The 20,179-nt window shown below is 36.9% G+C and overlaps 1 protein-coding gene across 1 annotated transcript in view; it reads left to right on the top strand.

Annotated features, from left to right (window-relative positions):
- Window positions 1-20,179, top strand: part of LOC131073911 (uncharacterized) — a 186,918-nt gene that overhangs the window by 41,213 nt on the left and 125,526 nt on the right. Inside the window, exons 5-9 of the mRNA XM_058010418.2 lie at window positions 1,767-1,845; window positions 2,018-2,050; window positions 3,087-3,235; window positions 3,339-3,495; window positions 4,399-4,639. Coding sequence (XP_057866401.2) covers window positions 1,767-1,845; window positions 2,018-2,050; window positions 3,087-3,235; window positions 3,339-3,495; window positions 4,399-4,639 — 659 coding nt within the window. The remainder of the gene's footprint in view (window positions 1-1,766; window positions 1,846-2,017; window positions 2,051-3,086; window positions 3,236-3,338; window positions 3,496-4,398; window positions 4,640-20,179) is intronic.

The following is a 20,179-nucleotide window of genomic DNA, read 5'->3' as shown; positions in this document are numbered from 1 at the left end:
TGCATTTAAATCAATCAAATATATCTAGTCTCAGCTTGTTTCTTTTGTGTACTCATTTATTGACTCATCGGATGCATCTCCTCATTCAATTTTGTTAAAAAAATGCATTTCTAATTAAACTTAAGCAATTTTTAAGGTGCCGAGTTTTTGCCGAGTTTTCTCCAAGTTTTTGCTGACTTTTTTTTTCGGGCCTTGGCAAGTTTTTGTTTTTGGTGAGTAGTTGAATTATGGATATTTGTGTCTGAAATATATTTTGAACATTTTCTTCAGCTTTTAGATTATTTCAAAATTTTTTATTATGTATATGATTGCATATCCTAATTGTGATTCTGAGGATCAATAGATAGTGCATTTTCGTTTTAGTAAAGCTGCAAGATTTGCAGGAAATATGTTGGAGTGATGTGTTGCTGTGTAAATTTAGAAACTGCATGAAGCAAATTGTGCATAAAGTTAAAAAAAATGTGGTCACAAACTGTGAAGTTGTGTAAATTAAAGAGTTTTGTGATTTATATTCTTTAAGAGGCAAATGAATATTCAAATTAATGTCTAGAAATAGCCTTCTATGTACCTTCAGATATTTAAATGAATGAAATGTATATACTGTTGAAAAGTTTGTCATTGATGTCCGTTTGAATAAGTCATTGATCTTAATATGTGCAGCATAAAGACGACGACTTAATATTCAGTAGTGCAAGTTCTGTTTTGTCATTTGTGACTGGCCAATCTATAACTAAAGTAGATGAAGAATGGTGGAGCAAGCATATCCTAAGCAGTGGTTGAAGATGAACAGTGATTGATAGAGACAATGCATCTGTCTAAGCAGCGATTTAAGCTAGCAATGATTGATGATGCATTGGTTTGTTATAAACAACAATTAACTAGCAACAATTACACAGAATTATTTTAGACAATAACTAATTTCCAAAGGGTGTGACTTTGATTAAGAAAATACTCTTCTAAAGATGCATTAGTTGCTTTGCAAAAGGGTGTGATTAAGGGATGCCTTTGATTAAATATTTTTCAAGAGTTACGATTGGTGTATTAAGTGATCTGTTCAAAGAGTATGACTCTTAGAAAATAAAGGTATTTGTAGAGATTGGAAATGAAGATGAAGAGTTTGTGAATGAAAAGAAGACAACCAAGTACATACACCAGTTTAAGAGAGAGAATTTTATGAAGATCATTTCAGATTTGAGGTGAAGTGTATGAGAAATTTGTGGCAGATTTTGGAGAGATTGTGAATATTCTTGTGACAGTTTTATGATCAGATTATAGGAAGGAGATTTTGGCAGTTTAAAGAAGAGCGTTATAGTGAATCCATCATCCATTGGAGAAGCAACATTATTAAAGTGGAATATTGAATGAGTGGTTGGTGCCTCTAGTGGGAAAGTTCTCACAAACTGAATGAGGGGTTGGTGCCTCTAGTGGACAAATGTTCATGAGTCGAATGAGGGGTTGGTGCCTCTAAATTATGTAAAAAAATTATTATATAAAGGAAGTATTTTGCTGTGGTTTTCTCCCGTAAGGGTTTCCATGTAAATATTGTGTTATGTATGTTTGCTTTTGTTCTCACTTTTTCACAGATATATTGATGTGCCTTTTATATTTTAACATTCAATTGCAGCTATCTGTGAGCCTGTGAACTTTCTGTGATTGTATCCATCCATATCTTCATCACTAGAGGAATCTGCGAAAGCTATTAGGATTTATGAACTATTGACAGCCTTGTGATAGGTTGGTAACATTTAATTGTATTTCATGCATAGGTGTCATGTTATGGAGGTGGAGTCGTTTGAAAATGAAGAGGTGGCAACGTTATTGAATGACTGGTTTGTGAGCATCAAGGTGATGTTATTGTTTATTGCTACTGATTCCCTTGTCTTATTTTAGGACTTTAGTGCATAGCAATAATATATAGAGCATACATGATTTTGAAAGAGCTAGTCATTGAATTTGCATGTGAAGTTATCTATGATATTTGTCTCAGGCTGAACAAGCAAAATATTGTTATTTGCAGGTTGATAGAGAGGAGCGGCCAGATGTGGATAAGGTTCACAACTCATGCTTGATATTTATTAGATCACTTTTTAATTTTGAAAGCTGCAAATAATATTTATAAAAATTATTGAGACCTCAATTTCGTTTTTATTTGTGAGCTTATTTTCACAAATCTTGGATAGAGTGTGCAGCAAATTGTATAACTATATACTAATTTAACTAGTACCATGCTCTACATATTTTTCTTCCATCTAAGGTTTTACTATTAACTTACTCCTGGTGTTCTTCTTTTGGAAACCATTATTTCCTCCTAGGATTGTCATTAATGTTCAGTTGTAGAAAGCATCATTTACTTTTAGGTTTTGAATTTAATACATTGTTTCTACAAAATATTTTATTCATTGGGCTGCCTTATCCATGCATGCTCAAAACAAGACTATATTTATCTTTATAAACCTTTCAAGTTTCAAATTGGAGGCAAGGTTTAATCTTGTTTGTGTGTGGTGAATATGGTAATTAGAGAGCTGATAGGTATCAGAGGCATCTATACTAATTTACTAAATGGCTTGAAATATGAAAACATTAATCGTAGTTGTATTTTCCATTTCTTTCTGTAGCCGATGGATGTAACAGTTGTTCTACGCATGCTCCTAATGACTTAAATAGCTATGTTATCGGTTGTCCACCCAGGCACTGCACTCAACAACAAAGTACTTGTGCACAACTCCAGGCACATCAGTAACACTTAATGTTCTAATGAGAGAAGCACCATCGTCAAACCACATCCAAAAATAGATGTTCTTGTGACATTCAGCACTGATAGGACATCTTTAACTTGGGACATCATCCAACTCATCTTTTCAGCTAGCAGAAATAAAAATCTCACAAACAATTGTATTCATAGATCATTAAGTTATATTATCAAGGTGTAATCTTCAAGGGATAACTTAAACATGCAATTAATGAGGTAACTGCTGAAGAATTCTAATGGATGATGTGGAGGTTTCATTGAGAGGCACTTTCATGGTGCAAGTTTTCTAAGTTAAGTCAGGCATTGGCATGTTTCAATGTGAGTTTCCCATTTGCAGGTGTATATGACATATGTACAGATGGTTTATGGAGGTGGTGGGTGGCCTCTAAGTGTGTTTATCACCCCTGATTTGAAGCCAATGATGGGGGGAACATATTTTCCTCCTGATGATAAATATGGCAGACCAGGTTTCAAGACAGTCTTGAGGTCAGCTCACACTCTTCAAAAAATGTGTCACTGTTCTATATATAAAATTTAGTCAAGCTGTTGTAATGGAGATTTGACACACCTTTTGTTGTTTTACATGCAGGCGAGTTAAAGAAGCTTGGGATTCCAAAAAAAGTTTGCTTCATGATAGTGGGGACAGTGCTATTCGACAACTTGCAGAAGCATTATCTACTTCAGCAGTTTCACAAGAATTAACAGAGGGGTTATCTCAACAAGCCGTTCAATTTTGTGCTAACCAGGTAAAATGAAAAAGAAATCCATGATAGCAATTTAGTCTAAATTTTATGGTACTCTCTAATCTGCAGTACATCGTCATTTAACATACCTCACTCTTTGCATTATTACAAAAAGGTTATTATTATTGGCATTTGGCAACATGGACATCAATCTTATATATATGAATTTCTGTTAAAGACCAAACTCTGATTGGATTTTAATAGGTTTCTTTCATCTGCCTATTATCACCTATTTTGTCGTATAAAAGTCAACAAGCCATGGCTTATGAGATTGTATCAAGCAGTTTTTGTAAATAAATAGATAAGTTCTAATGTAAAGGAATGAAGATTTATATCCAATTTTTTACTCTATAATTACCTCAAGTATAGCAGTATAGAGGTTTGGATATTACTGTAGAATTAGTTTTTTTAATTTTTTTTGTAACCCACATTTTAGTTTAAAATACCTCTTTTGTTCAGTTCAATGCATTCTTGCTTATATTATGTTTTATCATAAAAGAGATCCACTTTTTGAATGTAAATGGTTTGCCTTTTACTTAGCAGGTAGCCATTTCAGTCTGAATTTTGTGGTATCTTATGGTGAAAATAGATAGAGCTATTTGTATGAATGTCCTATGTGGTTTGTCAAAGAAGTTAGTTGATGTTCAGTGTCTTAAGTGTTTTTGTCTTCAAACATGGCAACTCTCATAATGACTCAATCTATTAAGGTGTTGTGAACATGCAATGCTGTAATCTAATGCCATTCTCTTGTTTTTCGGTTGTTTTTTTTGCCTTAAGATTTCAATTGTCTCTATACTTGCCATGACCTTCAAACTACTTTTGATTCCGTGCTCTCTATTAAAGATTTTGGTTTTTGATAAAATAAAAATAATGCTTAAATATTTTAATGGTTTTCTTTTGATACAGCTTGGAAAAAGTTATGACTCAAAATATGGAGGGTTTGGATCTGCACCCAAATTTCCTAGACCAGTAGAAATACAGTTGATGCTACAGAGATATAAGAGATTGGATCAAGCTGGAAAAGAGGCCCAAGCCAGCAAGGCCTTGGAGATGGCTTTGTTCAGTCTACGTTGCATGGCTAGAGGAGGGGTTCATGATCACATAGGAGGGGGATTTCATAGATACAGTGTGGATGAACACTGGCATGGTGTGTTACCTCATATATGTTCTATAAACTAAAAAGTTCTTATTTTTTAATTTGAAATTTGAAGAGCAACTTTTTTGGTTTGTTTCTTTCTCCTACAAATAAGTGTCGTAGGTTCATTTCTTAACCATTATTATTGTCTGCTTTAGAAATGGAACCCTGAGTACTGTATAAATATGTTTGGTTTTGTATTGCTATGTTTACATTAATTCCTTGTTGATGGGTATAAGGCCACATAGTACAAGTGTTGCAAAATTGGGATCACTATATTTGAATTTCTCATTTGGACTCTACTTGACTGTTTGAAATTTGCCAATGAACAACTTTTCTCGTCTTATTAATAATAATGGTTTAACATTTTTAAAATGAGTCTATCTAATTTGTATATCTCTTGGGACCACTTTATTTGAATTTCCCATTTGGACTCTTCTTGATTATTTGAAATTTGCCAATGGACAACTTTTCTCGTCTTATTAATAATAACGTTTTAACATTTTTTAAATGAGTATCTAGTTTGTATACCTGATGCAGGAGCATCCAGGCTCACAAGCAAGCCTACAACAATATTTTAGTTTTATTGTACAATTTTTGCATTGTGGGTGTAGGTTGGAGCTTCAAGAGCATCTTATGGATTGTTGTAAGGATAAAATCTTCATTTAACAATACTCGGCTTCCACTTTAAAAGTCAGAGGCAAACAAGGTGTTTAATGTGCATAATTTTAAGATTTTTAAGGATTGAAAGGATTGAAGGGGTCCATTGGCATGTTAGAGGGAACTTGTAAAGAAAAATTAATATTTTTTTAATCAAATTTGATGCCTACATACCTGTTCATAAAGCAGGTGACTTTTAGTTTGGGAACCTGTAAAGAAGAATTAATATTTTTTTTATCAAATTTTATGCTTACATACCTGTTCATAAGATAGGTTACTTTTGGCTTTCCATTCTTGTCTTGTTCTTTCAATTTTCAATTTGGGTGCTTACAATGGAGGGGAAAGATAGTGATTTTTGGAAAGATAATTAATGACTCTTCAATTACCAAAGGAGCATGACTTGGCTTAGTATTTTATTCATTTTTTAAATGCATCTACAGCAGCAAGGTGTTTGATATGGTGGAACGAGATTACCAACACATTTTGGAAACACAACTATGTTTTTATTTCCTTTTGAAGGAATTTCAATTATCAAGTTATGGGGAATGAAAAGCAGATTCGGGTGCCTCTTTTTTGGTGTCTCACAAATGTTTCAACCTCTATAAAATGTAGCTTTAAATGGTGTTAAGAATGAGAAACCAACATCAACAAGGTTGGAGAAAGAACTTGTAGGTTGCTCCAAAGAATTACATAAGAAAGAGCATAAAAATTTAGCCTGGCAAGAGAAGATTATAACAGAGGAATTCGCAGGGGTGTTATAGGTGTTCAAGAAACCATGAGAGTTTGTAATGTCCCCTTCTCAACAGTAATTAGTTCAATTGACCGTTAGCCTATTCCGGAGGCCCGTAGGCTAGGCGGGAGCAGTAATTAGGGTTTCCTATTTTCTAGGAGGATGTTTTGACAATTTTGGTGTCTTGCATGTTGGAATTTTACAATCTTGATTCTAAATTCTTTCTGGGTTTTTAGAGAGCTTCGCTATGGCGTGACATGCAACTAAATCTGAAGACTTTTCTAGACTTACTATTTTTAGTAAGTTGCGATGACTGCTCAAAATGTGGTTAAAATCACTTTGGAGACATTATTATTAGCAATATGCAATTTATGGTATGTACTATTTTTGGCAGGTTTCAGTGGTCCAGTTCAGAGGCTATTTTTGGCAGTGCAGTTTTCAATACTTTTGGCCTTTAGCTCACTATGGCAGTTGTTCAGTAGATGGAAAAATGTATTTTTAATATATTTTAATGTTCCCTTGGCCTAGGCGTGTGACTTATATATTTTTGGTTATGACTTAGGGGGGCAATTTGAGGTGATAAATATTATTTTTTAAGTCATAAGGCTGCGTGTCCATTTTGGAAATATTTCATTAAAGATTATAATCTTTAAAATGTGTAAACAGTTGTTGATTTTGGCGTCCCCTTTGGAGGAATATCTGACTTCAATTAAGTCAAAAATTAAATTATCTTGGGCGTGCAAAATGCCATTTCATTTCATGTCATTTTGGAGGTAGTTGAATTTGAATTTGAGGAGATCTTTATCTATAAATACTTCGCTCTACTCCTCATTTGGGTATCCATGAATATTTTGTAACGAAGTGTTGTCGAATTTGTCCCATACTTGTGCTTTGAAGTTGAGAGCTTCCTAGCTTGTGCCAGTTTTGTGCTTGAGAGATATGTTGGCAAATGCACACTCCAATGAGAAATTGTAGGTGATTGAAGGTTTTGCAATTGATGGCAACCTTGCAATCATATGATACCGGCAAGACAAAGAAACCGGCACCGACATCGACAGACAAACTCTACACCGGCACACAGGACACCGACAGTGAAAGGAAGGACATCGACACCTTGGCCGACCTCAATTTTGTTTGAAATGTATTTTGTAATTAATTGTGAAATCATTGTAAGCCGACATGGCGAGTTGTAATATAACTCATATATGTATAAGATCATTTTGTAATAGGAAAGATATGTCATAGGATGCGAGATAAATAGACCTAATATGCGAATTATAGGTTGAGGGTTTATGTATGTAGCAGAGCTTAAACCAGTACTGGATCTGGCATAGCAGATGCTAATCTGAAGCAGTACAAGATATTGGATTAATATAATCCATTTTTGTAAGTCAGTGTGACTTCTTTTGTAATTGAGCAGTGAGCTCTAGGCACTTGGCCTTCCTGCATATGCAAGCCCCTATTGTAAGAGTAATATTCCCTTATTGGCCAGTAAGCGAATATTGTGGGTCACAAATCCCACCGAGGTTTTTACTACACTGGGTTTCCTCGTTAAAATATTGTGTTATGGTGTGCTTCTCATGTGGTTGTTGTTATTCTTGTTTACTGCATTATTTCTGGTTTACCAGTACACAGTTTTAATATGCTTTTCATGTTTTAAGTCAAGTAAATTTATTAACCGGTTAGATACTGAATCACCTCCCCCTCTCAGTATCTTTGAGAATCCTAACAATTGGTATCAGAGCCTGGTCCTCTATATTCAGAAGCCTAACAACTTGAGGAAGATCTTGTCACCAGTAGAGATGGAAAACTTGAGAAAACAATTGGAAACAACTCTTTCAGACTATGATGCAGAAAAGGAGAAGAATATCAAACTTGAAGATGATCTAAAGGCTGCTCAGAATATCATTCAAGCGCTTCAAGAAAATCTTACCATTGCAAGAAATAAGAGAAGAGAACTTTGTGAAAAGATGCAGATTGAGAATGATGAAAAGGAAACTCTTAATGATTTGGTAAACAAGCTAAGACAAGAGATCAGTAGTACACAGAATGAGATGTAGGATATGACTATGAGATTTTTTAAAGAAATTGAAGATAGAAATAAGAATGAAGAAGACTTGGTTAGAAGACTAAATGATGCTGGAAATGAAAACACAAGACTTAGTCATGAAAATGATATGTTGAAGAGAAATCTAATGCACACACAAAATGATAGAACTGAACTCATAAGACAAAAAGGAATCTTGGAGAGTGAACTGACTGCTGCAAATCATCACAAGGAGAAATTCAAGAAAAGTTCAAAAGAACTTGGTGACATGGTGAAGAATCAGAAACCTAATGGTGATACAAATGGCCTTGGCTTTGAAGTTGGTGAAAGCTCCGGTACTGCAAACAATCATGATCATAGCAAACCGGTAAGACGACCTACTGGTTACAAATTTAATGGCAAATGCTTTAATTGTAACAAGTATGGTCATAGAGCAAATCAGTGTAGATCTAGAAATTATCAGAACAGTAATACACCCGCCGGTCAATGTTTTAAATGCAACAAAGTTGGTCATAATTTAGAAAATTGCAGAATGTATGTGAGATGTTATGTTTGTGGAAGATTTGGGCACTTATCTAATCAATGCAGAACACATACCGACATAGGATATGGGAAAGCTATTCAGAAGAACAATGTGACTTGTTATGCCTGTAACAAGATTGGACATATTGCTAAATTTTATAGAAGCAAGTCCTCACCGGCAAATAACAAAGGTCCTAGTTTCTTTGTGGAGAAAGAAAAAGAGGAAGAATTAGTTAGACCTAAAACTATCAGAGTATATCAAAAGGACAAAGACAAGGGTAAAGGCAAGGTAGGTGGACCACCAAGTTTAAAAATAACTGACAATATGCCCCCGCCTCGTTCAGATACTCCACCGGTAGACACTACTACAAATCAACCATCCACTGAGAGTTTGGAGACTTCGGTAGAAGATACAAACCTTGAATCAGAAATTCTGTATACTCTAAATGTAGATACTTAGGAAGTTAATGTCGTGGTTGACAGAGAGACCACTGAGGATAAGGAGAAAGATGTGACCACAGAGTCACCAGCTGCAGAGGTTGAGTTAAACACAGAAAAACCTACATAGACAGAGCAACCGGTAGAGGATACCACTGAGAAACCGGTAGATATAACAGACAAACCATCTGAAGAACCGACTAAGCAAAGTTCAGAGGCACAAACCGAGGAATCGGCAACTAAAAGCTCAGAGAAACCGTCTGAGACACATTTGGAGAAACCCAAACCGATACAGGTTGAAGCACAGGTACAGACAGAGACAGTGCCACCCGGCCAAACTGAAAAGCCCAAAATTTTGTTTGTGGAAATGCAAGCTCAGACAGACCTACCAAAGGTCGAACAAAGCAAGGAAATAACTACAACCGGTAGCATGGCTATTGTAAAAATTGTTGGACAAACATCTGGTACAGCTATCACAGAATTCAGACCTACTAATGTAACTGAGGTCTTATTAGATTCAATAAAGAAGATCACGAAATGCAATGCACAAGCCTATAAGGCTATTGATGATACTATACCAATTCTTAAATTGATAGGACCAAAGTGCAGTGTTGAGAATAAAGATTCTTTAGGTCAACTAGACACATTGTTTAAGTTTATCACTGACAACCTAGTAACTGTTGATGAAATAAATGAGGATACATTTAAGGTGAGAATGATAAAAGAAAAAGAGAAAATATTTGAGGATATTGTAAAGAAAAACAAGGAAGAAATGGATGCCCTCTTACCGGAACTTGGAGAAATAATCTATGACTTCAAGAAACTGTACAGGGATACTTGCAAAACAAATGTCTTAACAGAGGATCTTGACAAGGAGATCAGCAAAGCTCAAGAGAAAATAAATAATATTGCTGACAATTTGATTGGAACATCAAATTCATTTTTGGAATTAGAAAATAAAATTGCAGAGCAGGAAGAGAAAATCAAGAAATTAGAGAAAGACAAACAGGGAATAAAGGATAAGGCAAAGGACTTAAAATGCAGACTTAGTCCAAGACTAGAGTATCTTATTTCTTTGAGAAAAGAAATATCTGAGGATCTGGTTCCCAGACTGAAGACACTGGAAGAACAAATATACATACTCACCGGTACAGTGCAGAGAACACAAGAGGCAATAAAAGACTGCAAAACATTCAGCAATGGCATAAATTTAGTTTTGACAGATATCTTTCAGATTGTAACCCATCGGTTACAAGAATCCAGGCAGGACTCCACTGACAGCGAATGACAAGCTTTGTCATTGATGTCAAAGGGGGAGTAGTGGGATGAGAAAAATGGTCAGAAGGAAGGGACTTCATCTGCTCAGGGGGAGCATAGAGTTTTGGTAAGATAATTTTGAGCAGACTAATTTTGGATATCATTTTGGACACCTTTTTGATTTTTCTCATGAGTGTTGCCATCAATGCCAAAGGGGGAGATTGTTGGCAAATGCACACTCCAATGAGAAATTGTAGGTGATTGAAGGTTTTTTCATTGATGGCAACCTTGCAATCATATGATATCGGCAAGACAAAGAAACCGACACTGGCACCGACAGAGAAACTCTACACTGGCACACAGGACACCGACAGTGAAAGGAAGGACACCGACACCTTGGCTGACCTCAATTTTGTTTGAAATGTATTTTGTAATTAATTGTAAAATCATTGTAAGCCGACATGGCGAGTTGTAATATGACTCATATATGTATGAGATCATTTTGTAATAGGAAAGATATGTAATAGGATGTGAGATAAGCAGACCTAATATGCAAATTATAGGTTAAGGGTTTATGTATGTAGCACAGCTTAAACCGGTATTGTATGAGAGCATTGCTCCATTGCTAGCCAGGCGTCTATAGCCCCGATGGAGTTACTCGCATATTCCCCTTTAGCCAATTTTGATGTTTCATTGCATTTCATTGCATTTCATTTTTTCTTTTTTCTTCATTTTTCTCTTTCATTTTCTCATTTTTTTCTTTTGATACTGCTTTTTCATTCCGTCAATTCCTTTGGCTCATAAGCAGTGAAGCTTACTAGGGTTTGAGGATTGCGGTGGCACTGAAGTCAGATTTTGGATTTTTCACCAATCACAGTTTTGCCTGAAAACCATAATGAGTCGGAGTCTATTAATGTGTGAAGATATAGTAATCAACAGATGTCGGCATCAAGATATAGAAAATGATTCCCTTCCAAGTCAAATATAGGTCCTGATCAGATGATAAAACTGGAGAGGAACAACCTCGGATTCCGAGCACTCCATGAATGGATATCTAAGAAATGAGTTTAACATAAGATCCAGGATATTGCCAGTGTGTGGGCAACAACACAAACGCCCTTCTCAGAAGATGGAGGCTCCTACTCAAGACACCTAAACTAAAGCAAACGACCGATGAACCGACTCAAAACAAACTAAACTAAAACGCACACCAAAAGCAAACCATCTAAAAAAAGGCAAACAACTAAACTACCTGAGCCACACTAGATCATGAGTCAAATGACTCAAGGCAAATCAAGAACAAGGCTCAAAAGACCTTTAATCTAAAAACACGAAAAGAAAACCTACTCTAACCCTATATACAAGACTCGTAGACTCGAGGCAACTCAAAGAAGCAAAATATATACATGACTTTACATGATTTCTCAGGTTGTGTAACAGGAGCATGGCAAACGTGATGGTTCTCAGTCTAGCTAATTCATCCTTAAACACAGAAAGGCAAACTCTCACCGTGCATCTCTCATACTCAAGCAAGCTTTCACTTAAAATGATCAACTGGGGTAATTCGTTAGGACCATGATCAATCCAAATGCAAGTTGTTTTCCCAAAATCCCCATAATCAAAATCATAATAACTTTCAAGGCTAGGATTAAGGAAAGAGACAACCTGGCACATTTCAGGCTCATACGAAACTGCATTGTCGGAAGCAAGGTCACCAATTGCTTCAGGAGGTGGCCATTGGTGATGAACTATTCCACGAGCATTTGCAGTATGTTGGTCTTGATTTGGAAGTTCTTCTTGTAACAAGCGCAGCGCCCCTTCGAGTAGCTCAAGATTCTCTGTTTTCACTGAGATATCTTGCATAAACTAGGCATCTTCATGAAACTTTGTGAGCATATCTTCAAAAATGAGAGTCTCCTTGATGGATTGAGCTTCAAACATCTCCTCTAGTGGATCAAAGATAATCTCAGGTGATGTATTGTCTTCAAGTATAGTCTCGGGAGGTCGAAGCTGATGATGGATCATATCACTCACAGTAACTTGCTTATCTTGAAAGAAATTTGGTAGTAATTCCATTTGTGTTTCCTCTACAAGATCCTTCAATGCTTCCTCAAATATTACGAGAGTGATGAAATCTTTAAGCGCCCCTTTGGATTGCTTTTCATATTTGGTCTCACTTATGACGATTTGCATCTCTTTGTTCAACATCTCAACTTGATTGTCTTCTTCAATGAGGCCATTTGAAAACTCCTGCAATTCAATCTCAAGGATCTCCTTTTGTAGCATAAACGAGAATTCTTCAAGGAATGAGTCGTCCTCTTCTTTAATTGCTTGTTCAACTCCCGGATCTTCCTTTATCACTGTTTGAGTATTCTCAACTGATTCTTCAACTTTTGTTTCATGGTATTCTTTTTCAGGTGCAAGGCATGGCAAGCTATCCACTGTAATACATTGTTCCTCAGGTGCATTGGTATCGTCAACCTGCAACTGATCCTTCTCACAATCAGATGCTGGAGCATTGTCTTGTTCATAGGTTCTCCTGAATTCAACTGCGAGATGCACACCCCAAGATTTGTTCATAATGCATTCTTCCTCGGACAAAGTTGGCATTCCAAATTGGTTTCTCACTTGATTGATAGCCATTTCACATATTGAGCAAGTAAATTCAGAGTGAGGTGAGTTGTGAATTCTACACCACAATGGTAGCAATATGTCTTCTAAACGCATTTCACCATTCAAAATGAGCTCACTCTCGATCATCCACATGAAGCTTAGAAGTGGATCCTTGGTCTCTGGGACACTGAAGTTGCTTTCTTCTGTTTTTGGCCTAGGGACATCCCAAAAGAAGATTTTTCCCTGCGCTGCCGATTCCATCCTTGATAAGTACTTCAAGCAATGCATTTCATCATGTTCCTCTGTCTCATGAACTCGACATTGCCTTGGTCTTGCAAACTCGGACAATCTGTGTGGATAAAGTTGCGTATCTAATCTCCACCAAAGTTCAGGAAAATCAACTTGTTGCTCCTCGTGAAACTGCTGTCACTCCATTGAGAAATCTTTTCTTCTTTTTTTTTGATTTTTTGATTTTTGATTTTTTTTGGATTTTCTATTTTTCACTTTTTTTGGATTTTCTGGAATAAGGGAGATCTTGAATATCTCAGATTTAACTTGAACTTTCAATTGGTTCCAGCTTGATTCCTTCTTTTCGCAAGTCCAACTGATGATCCAACGATCACCTTCCGTTGAGTGTTTGAGAAAAAGCTTTCCACTGATCTTCCTTGGATTCAAGAGTTCGTGTTTGCTGTCAGGCACTCCAAATTCAATTCTGTCAAGCGTGGAGGAGGGACAAAAAAATCCTGAATAACTCCTTGCGAATTGGTAGGATCAGTAGTTCAAACAAATATCGCGATCGCCCTCGTTCTAGCGCCAATTCTGTTGAGCGCAGGAGGAGGGACAAAAGTCCTGCACAACTCCTTGCGAATATGATTATCTATGAATAGCTTGATAATGATCGAGGCATGATAGTACTCCGCCCTCCTTCTAGCGCCAATTCTGTTGAGCGCGGGAGGAGGGTGAAAAGGTCCTTAAGATTGCTCCTTGTAAATTATGAATTGATAGAATCTGGATTTTCAGGTGTTAGGCATTCATCGCGATCAGCCCTCCTTCTAGCGCCAATTCTATTGACGTGTATTTTGTACACTATCAAAGACATAATAAAATACCCAAGGGTACCTTATCCTCTCTTGAATAAAGCCTCCGAATGCTGAAGATGTCGCGAAAAGGTTCAATCGGGATGACTTCAAGGTTCTTGTATGTAGGGTCTCTACGTGTGGATAAGCTCTCTGTGGTATGATGTGATTTGCTGGAATCACAAGGGGACTTACATTTGATGATTGAACGTTTGATCTGCTTTGAATATTGCTAGAACACAGGCTCTTACTAGCTTTGATTTAAAAAAAAGGAAAAAAGATGAGGGCGAGGAAAGGATCTAATCCTAACACTAAGAATGTAAGAGCAATGAATGATCTTTGATGAAATTCTAACTAAGTCTTGTTTTGACATCCCAGGACCATCTCCACAAGGTTAGTGCGATCTTCAAAGGAAAGCTTTATGATGTTCGAATCATCACTGCAGGTATAGACACCATCAGGTTGATGCATATCAATGAAGAAGCGACAATTGAAGTTAAGCTTAAGCTGAATGATTCCAGTTGACTACACAAGGCAAGTCTGCAATCAACAAATTGCTAGTAGTATGGATATACGAATTCCACCATCAATCAAGCACATTTCTTCCACTCATCTAATAACATGAAATCAAATATAAGAAGTATAAAGACCATGCAAATTGTCGAATCGACCCATAAATTTCACCATTTCTTCAATGAAGTTACAAGTCTCTTACAACAACATCTTGGCAACAATCTTTGCCTTCTCTCTCTACTCTACTCTAATTGCTATTCTATCAACTAGCTAATCACCTTCTAACTACTCTCTATCTATCTTCTATTAACTGCTTCTATATGCCTTTACAAATGAAATGCCAGGGCTTATATAGTGCCCTCAATACAATTCAATGGCTAAGATCAATTCGAGATCAATGGCCAAGATTTTACAATGAAAACCCTAATTAGGGTTTGTTACAACCATTACATAACATTTAATGCTTGACCAATGATAAAATTGTATTGCTTGGACACATGTCCTCTCTGGAAAATTCAACCAATGGATAGCCGGGGTAGGTACATAGAAGTTTGTGCCACCTCCCATGAGTTGGGTACATTGAATCTGGACATTGTTGAGGTGGACCACACTGACTGGAGAAGTGATGACTAGGATGCCACCTTGTCTGACACTTGTAACTTGGTAGATATTCAACTTGATGTTGTTGAGAAGCTAGCTTTAATTAATTCATCTGGAACTATCTGCTTCTTCAACGGACCCTTTGCTCCGACTGCTTTTGTCTCTGATGTGCAGGATGATTGATGTACCTCGCGTTGGAATGCTGGATTGGAAGAGGTCGCCCTTGTCGATGTTAGGCTGGAGGAGGTCGCCCTTGTTGATGTTTGATCGAAGAAGGTCGTCCTTGTCAATGCTAGGCTGGATTGGAGGTCGCCCTTGTCCTTGCTTGATCGTCCTTGATGAGAACCTGCCGACTTGTAGATCCTTCGGGCTTTGGAGTCGCCATCTTGATACCTACACAACATTTCAAAATTAGTAATATATCTTGGAATCTAAAAATTAAACTTTAAAAGGAAGATTCAAGATTTTAATTAGGAAACTTCATGATAAATCTTGAGTTATCATTTCCTAATTAACCATGCAATACTTAGACTTTTCTAAAAAATGTCTAAAAAAATCAAACCTTGAATAAGGGTGTCAAGATGATTTTGCCATACCTCCTCTTGAGAATTAACTCTAAGAAATGATGTAAAAATAGATGAATTTTGCTAGGCAAAGTGTAGATCAAAGCTCTCCCTTGGATAAAATGCACCTCCTTTAGCTTGGAAAAAAACTCCACCTTCCTCTTCAAAAATCTGGAAATTCGTCTTCAAATACCTTCAAAACATCTGGAATTTATCCTCCAATCTAGCAAGAAATTCTCCTCTCCAATAGCTTTCAAGATGAATTTCGCCCTCCACTAGCTTCTCCACACTTAGTAGACATTCGCTCCACTCCTCTGGATTTTGCTCCTCAAATTGCTCTCCAATTTCACACTTGAAAGGATGATTGAATGATTTGAATTGTGAAACAGCACCTCCAATATATAGAGCGCTCACCTTCCACTTACCCATGAGGCCGACCTAACAAATAAAAGGTGAAATAATAAATAAAAACCCAAAAGGAGTAGGCCGACTTGTCGAATAAAGGCAAATAATGCCTTGTGCGCTCCACATTTAATTTTTTAATTTAAAAAAAATTAATTTTAAATGCCTTCACAATAAAAGTTCGATTTTTTAAGGCCTAAAATCAATTTATTAAATGCCAATTGAATTAATTTTTTCAAATATTCCAAAGTTAGCAATTTGGCATCTAATGCGATTTGGAGGATAGTAATGTTGGGATATGGCAAAAAAATAATGAATGCCAATGACTTCGCTCTGGTCCCTTGGAGAGGGACAGGAGCACTTTTCTCAATCTAGGCCTTGCATTCCTCATTTTCACGTTCAAAACTTCATCTAGGCATTTTAAAATGGCATTTTAATTGGAGTCTTGAGTTTAATTCACTTGATTTTTAGGAGGACGGTGCCTTTAGGACATTTTCGCCCTGGACCTTGGGTGAGGGACAGGAGCACTTTTTCACTTTTGGGCTAGGATTCTCAGTTTTTTGAAGTCTAACCTTTGTTCATCATGCTTTAGAAGTTCTTTCCTATCTCACACAACTTTGCCTTAGCATAATCTCGGAGGGAATTAGTTGTTTTCATAAAAAGTGCTCTGGTCCTTCAGTGAGGGACGGGAGCACTTTTGAGTCCATTGCATGAATTCTTGATCATATCAACTTCAAATTATCCTCCAGGCGTAGAATATCACATTTCACTCCATCTTGAGCCTTGGTAATAAAAATATCATTTCAAAATGCAAGGTAAATAGTCATATTTGGAAAAAACGCTCCGGTCCCTTGGTGAGGGACGGGAGCACTTTTGCAAGTTGTCAAAATTTGCAACTCTCGCATCTCAATTCCACTTCAAGGCATTTTAAACACTTTTTCAAACTTGCGCCTTGGCCTCAATTTGTCCAAAATTGGCGAGAAAGGCTAGATAACATGTTAAGTGCTCTGGTCCTTCAGTGAGGGATAGGAGCACTTTTTCAACTTCAAGCTTATCCGTCCTTTGCTAGCTTCCCAAATTATCTTCAATGGGCTAATCATGTCCTCTTTCATTCATTTCAATCACAAACTTGCCTTGGCCTTGTAGGAAATTCACACTTTTTGGAAAATCGCTCTGGTCCCTTGGAGAGGGACGGGAGCACTTTTTGGAAAATCGCTCTGGTCCCTTGGAGAGGGACGGGAGCACTTTTTGGAAAATCGCTCTGGTCCCTTGGAGAGGGACAGGAGCACTTTTTACATTTTGGCATACTTCTTTGTTCTTTAACCCTCTCAATTGCGTCCAAGGCATAAAACATCATTCGTCCTTCCCATCCAAGTCAAGTCTTGCCATAAAATATCAAACAAAGAAGTGAAACTTGAAAAAGTGGCATGGTCCTTCAGTGAGGGACGGGAGCACTTTTTGTCATTTTGGCATACTTCTTTGTCCTTTAAATCTCTCAATTGTGTCCAAGGCATAAAACATCATTCGTCCTTCCTATCCAAGTCAAGTTTTGCCATAAAATATCAAACAAAGAAGAGAAACTTGAAAAAGTGGCATGGTCCTTCAGTGAGGGACGGGAGCACTTTTTGTCATTTGGGTTGATTTACTCCTTTGTGAACCGCTTAAATTATATTCAATGGACAAAACATGCTTCCCTTGACCTCTTCAAATCGTAAAATCACCTTAACCTTGCAAAGATAGTGCGAATTTGAAATTCAGTGCTCCGGTCCTTTAGTGAGGGACGGGAGCACTTTTTGCCTTTTAAGCCAAAATGTCTCACTTTTCATCTCGAAATTCCTTTGCTAGGGAAGATTTCATCTTACTTCACGCTATGAGTAAAAGTTAATGTCCAAAAGAGGTCTAAAATTGTGCATATAAAGAAAAGTGCTCTGGTCCTTCAGTGAGGGACGGGAGCACTTTTTACCTTCTAGGCAAAAACTTCATCATTTCATTGTTTTCAATCAAGTCTGGATGCTTTATCATGTTCATTTCGTCCTTCACTATGCCTACGATGTCTCAATTTAACCAAACAAGGCCAGGAATGGCTCAAATAAGTCATTTTGCCTTTGTCCTTCAGTGAGGGACGGGAGCGCTTTTCCTTGGTCCCTTGGAGAGGGACGGGACCACTTTTTCCTTCAACCTTCAAAATTCACCATTTTTGTGCCTTCAAAATCTTCAAAAGTATCAAGTCATGTCCAATTATCATTCTGGAAGACCTTGCACAAAACAAAATAGAAAAGTCAGTGACAAATATGCATAAAATAACATTTGTGCTCTGGTCCCTTGGAGAGGGACAGGAGCACTTTTTCTGTTTTAGGCATCATCCTGCCTCTGAAATTTGATCAAAATTTACCTAGGCAAGAATATACAATTTCATCTTCAAAATGCTAACACTTAGACAAAATTTGAATTTTCCCTCAAAAAACCCTAACTAGACCTAACCTGAGACATATCTGACTTTGACAGACTTATCTTATTGAGTCAATCTCAATCCTCGGGAGGACGCTTAATAACTTTCAAAATTTGACTGGACTCAGCTTGAAAAATATCTAAAAGAAACCCCTAAGGTTTAGCCTTAGCCCAGACAACTCACTCACTCACTCAAAACCCTAAAAGCAGGAGAAGAACAGGCAAAACAAAAGCGAAAAAAGGGGGTCCCCATTTTAATGGGGCGATGTGTGAAAACGTCACAACAGTCAGAAATCCCATCGAGGTTTTTCCCACACCGGGTTTCCTCGTTAAAATACTGTGTTATGGTTTGCTTCTCATGTGGTTGTTGTTATTCTTGTTTACTGCATTATTTCTGGTTTACCGATACACAGTTTTAATATGCTTTTCATGTTTTAAGTCAAGTAAATTTATTAATCGGTTAGATACTGATTCACCCCCCCTCTCAGTATCTTTGGGAATCCTAACAATTGGTATCAAAACCTGGTCCTCTAATTTCAGAAGCCTAACAACTTAAGGAAGATCTTGTCACCGGTAGAGATGGAAAATTTGAGAAAACAATTGGAAACAACTCTTTCAGACTATGATGCAGAAAAAGTGAAGAATATCAAACTTGAAGATGATCTAAAGGCTGCTCAGGATATCATTCAAGCACTTCAAGAAAATCTTACTATTGCAAGAAATAAGAGAAGATAACTTTGTGAAAAGATGCAGAATGAGAATGATGAAATGGAAACTCTTAATGATTTGGTAAACAAGCTAAGACAAGAGATCAGTAGTACACAGAATGAGATGCAGGATATGACTATGAAATTTTGTAAAGAAATTGAAGATAGAAAGAAGAATGAAGAAGACTTGGTTAGAAGACTAAATGATTCTGGAAATGAAAACACAAGACTCAATCATGAAAATGATATATTGAAGACAAATCTAATGCACACACAAAATGATAGAACTGAACTCATAAGACAGAAAGGAATCTTGGAGAGTGAACTGACTGCTGCAAATCATCACAAGGAGAAATTCAAGAAAAGTTCAGAAGAACTTGGTGACATGGTGAAGAATCAGAAACCTAATGGTGATACAAATGGCCTTGGCTTTGAGGTTGGTGAAAGCTCCGGTAATGCAAACAATCATGATCATAGCAAACCGGTAAGACAACCTACTGCTTACAAATTTAATGGCAAATGCTTTAATTGTAACAAGTATGGTCATAGAGCAAATCAATGTAGATCTAGAAATTATCAGAACACTAATACACCCACCGGTCAATGTTCTAAATGCAACAAAGTTGGTCATAATTCAGAAAATTGCAGAATGAATGTGAGATGTTATGTTTGTGGAAGATTTGGGCACTTATCTAATCAATGCAGAACACATACCGGCATAGGATATGGGAAAGCTGTTGAAAAGAACAATGTGACTTGTTATGCCTGTAACAAGATTGGACATATTGCTAAATTTTGTAGAAGCAAGTCCTCACCGGCAAATAACATAGGTCCTAGTTTGAAAGGTAAAGAAAAAGTTGAAGAGGTAAAGCAAGAATTCTCAAAACAATGGATCAGAAAGTCAGATCAGAATGTTGATGTGAATACTCTTCCACCGACAGAACAGAGTAACACTCCACCGACAAGAGACTTTTCA

This window comes from Cryptomeria japonica, chromosome 9 (assembly GCF_030272615.1).
Source record: "Cryptomeria japonica chromosome 9, Sugi_1.0, whole genome shotgun sequence".
NCBI classification, from domain to species: Eukaryota; Viridiplantae; Streptophyta; class Pinopsida; order Cupressales; family Cupressaceae; genus Cryptomeria; species Cryptomeria japonica.
Note: the sequence above shows the minus strand (reverse complement) of the source record. Positions and strands in the feature narration are given on the sequence as shown.